The following is a 1,047-nucleotide window of genomic DNA, read 5'->3' on the forward strand; positions in this document are numbered from 1 at the left end:
TTACACTGTTCGAGCTGGCTTTGGTCTCTCTCGCAGTAGTCTCTACATTACTGTTTGTAATAGTTAAGGCGTTACTCTAGCTTATTGCATTCCTTGCCATGCATGCATGAAAGCACAAATAGTATTTGAAATAGAACGAACACAGGCCACATTTATTCCTTGGTTATTTATGCACACCAAATTAAGACCACATAGGATGTAGATCGCGGGAGGACTGTGGCAACACACCCACACACATATACAGAGGCATAAAAGAGACCGAGTAATGGCCCTTAATTTGGTTGTTGCCATCATCCAAGCAAGGGCTTGAAGTCCTTGAGCTGACGCTTCTCGGGCGAGCTGGGCAGTGGATCAAACACAAATGCTTCGTAGAACCGTGACGGTTCCTTTGTTTCGATATCGAGCATGTAATTCATGCCCGCGACGACTTGCTGCTGGCCTCTAACGACCTTACGGAACTGCAACTTCTCCCCTGTCTTTGCGTTGTGCTCAGCAACAGCCCATCTTCCCATGTCCTGGACAGATGGGTTCATGACGTCTTTTATTTCCACCCACCCTCCGAGCATTTTTGTAGGCTCATCAGCTCTCGCGGATCGGCTCACGACGGCTGTTGAGGCAGCGCCAGCGGCTAACAACATCAGGGCTTGGCGCCGCCCACCGGCATAAGCACCGTCGGGCTTGGCTGCTAGCTCGTGGTGCTCAGCGGGTTTGGCGGTTGCCCTGACCACGATGAGGTTTCTGCGAGGCACGGCTGCCACCATTACGGGGATGAAGGACGCATTGGTGGTGAGGAATTCCATTGGCTCAATGGATGCTTTGTGTATATGCGTTGCTCTTTTCTAGTTATGTGTTGCTGGCACTAGTGCTGCGGACTGCCTTCTGATCGAGGAAGCTCTTGCTATAAATAGGCTCCTAAACCTGTAAATAAACAATGGTGGATTATTAATTTCTACCAAATGTAACTTTTTTCTTACAGTACCTAGTCTGCACCCACTAATGCACGGGCACGTGTCATGATGACTACTCTATACAATAATAGCTAATTTT

At 48.6% G+C, this 1,047-nt stretch overlaps 1 protein-coding gene across 1 annotated transcript; it reads right to left on the reverse strand.

Annotated features, from left to right (window-relative positions):
- Window positions 1-290: 290 nt before the first annotated feature.
- On the reverse strand, window positions 291-761 carry LOC101755788 (cysteine proteinase inhibitor 8-like). Its single transcript, XM_004980236.1, has one exon. The coding sequence runs from the start codon at window positions 759-761 to the stop codon at window positions 291-293; it is 471 nt and encodes a 156-aa protein (XP_004980293.1).
- Window positions 762-1,047: the final 286 nt, after the last annotated feature.

The sequence above is a fragment of the Setaria italica genome, chromosome VIII (genome assembly GCF_000263155.2).
Source record: "Setaria italica strain Yugu1 chromosome VIII, Setaria_italica_v2.0, whole genome shotgun sequence".
NCBI lineage: Eukaryota > Viridiplantae > Streptophyta > Magnoliopsida > Poales > Poaceae > Setaria > Setaria italica.

What these genes read in the sequence shown, in the direction of transcription:
- LOC101755788 (XM_004980236.1), bottom strand. Translation starts at nt 761, where the DNA reads ATGGTGGCAGCCGTGCCTCGCAGAAACCTCATCGTGGTCAGGGCAACC.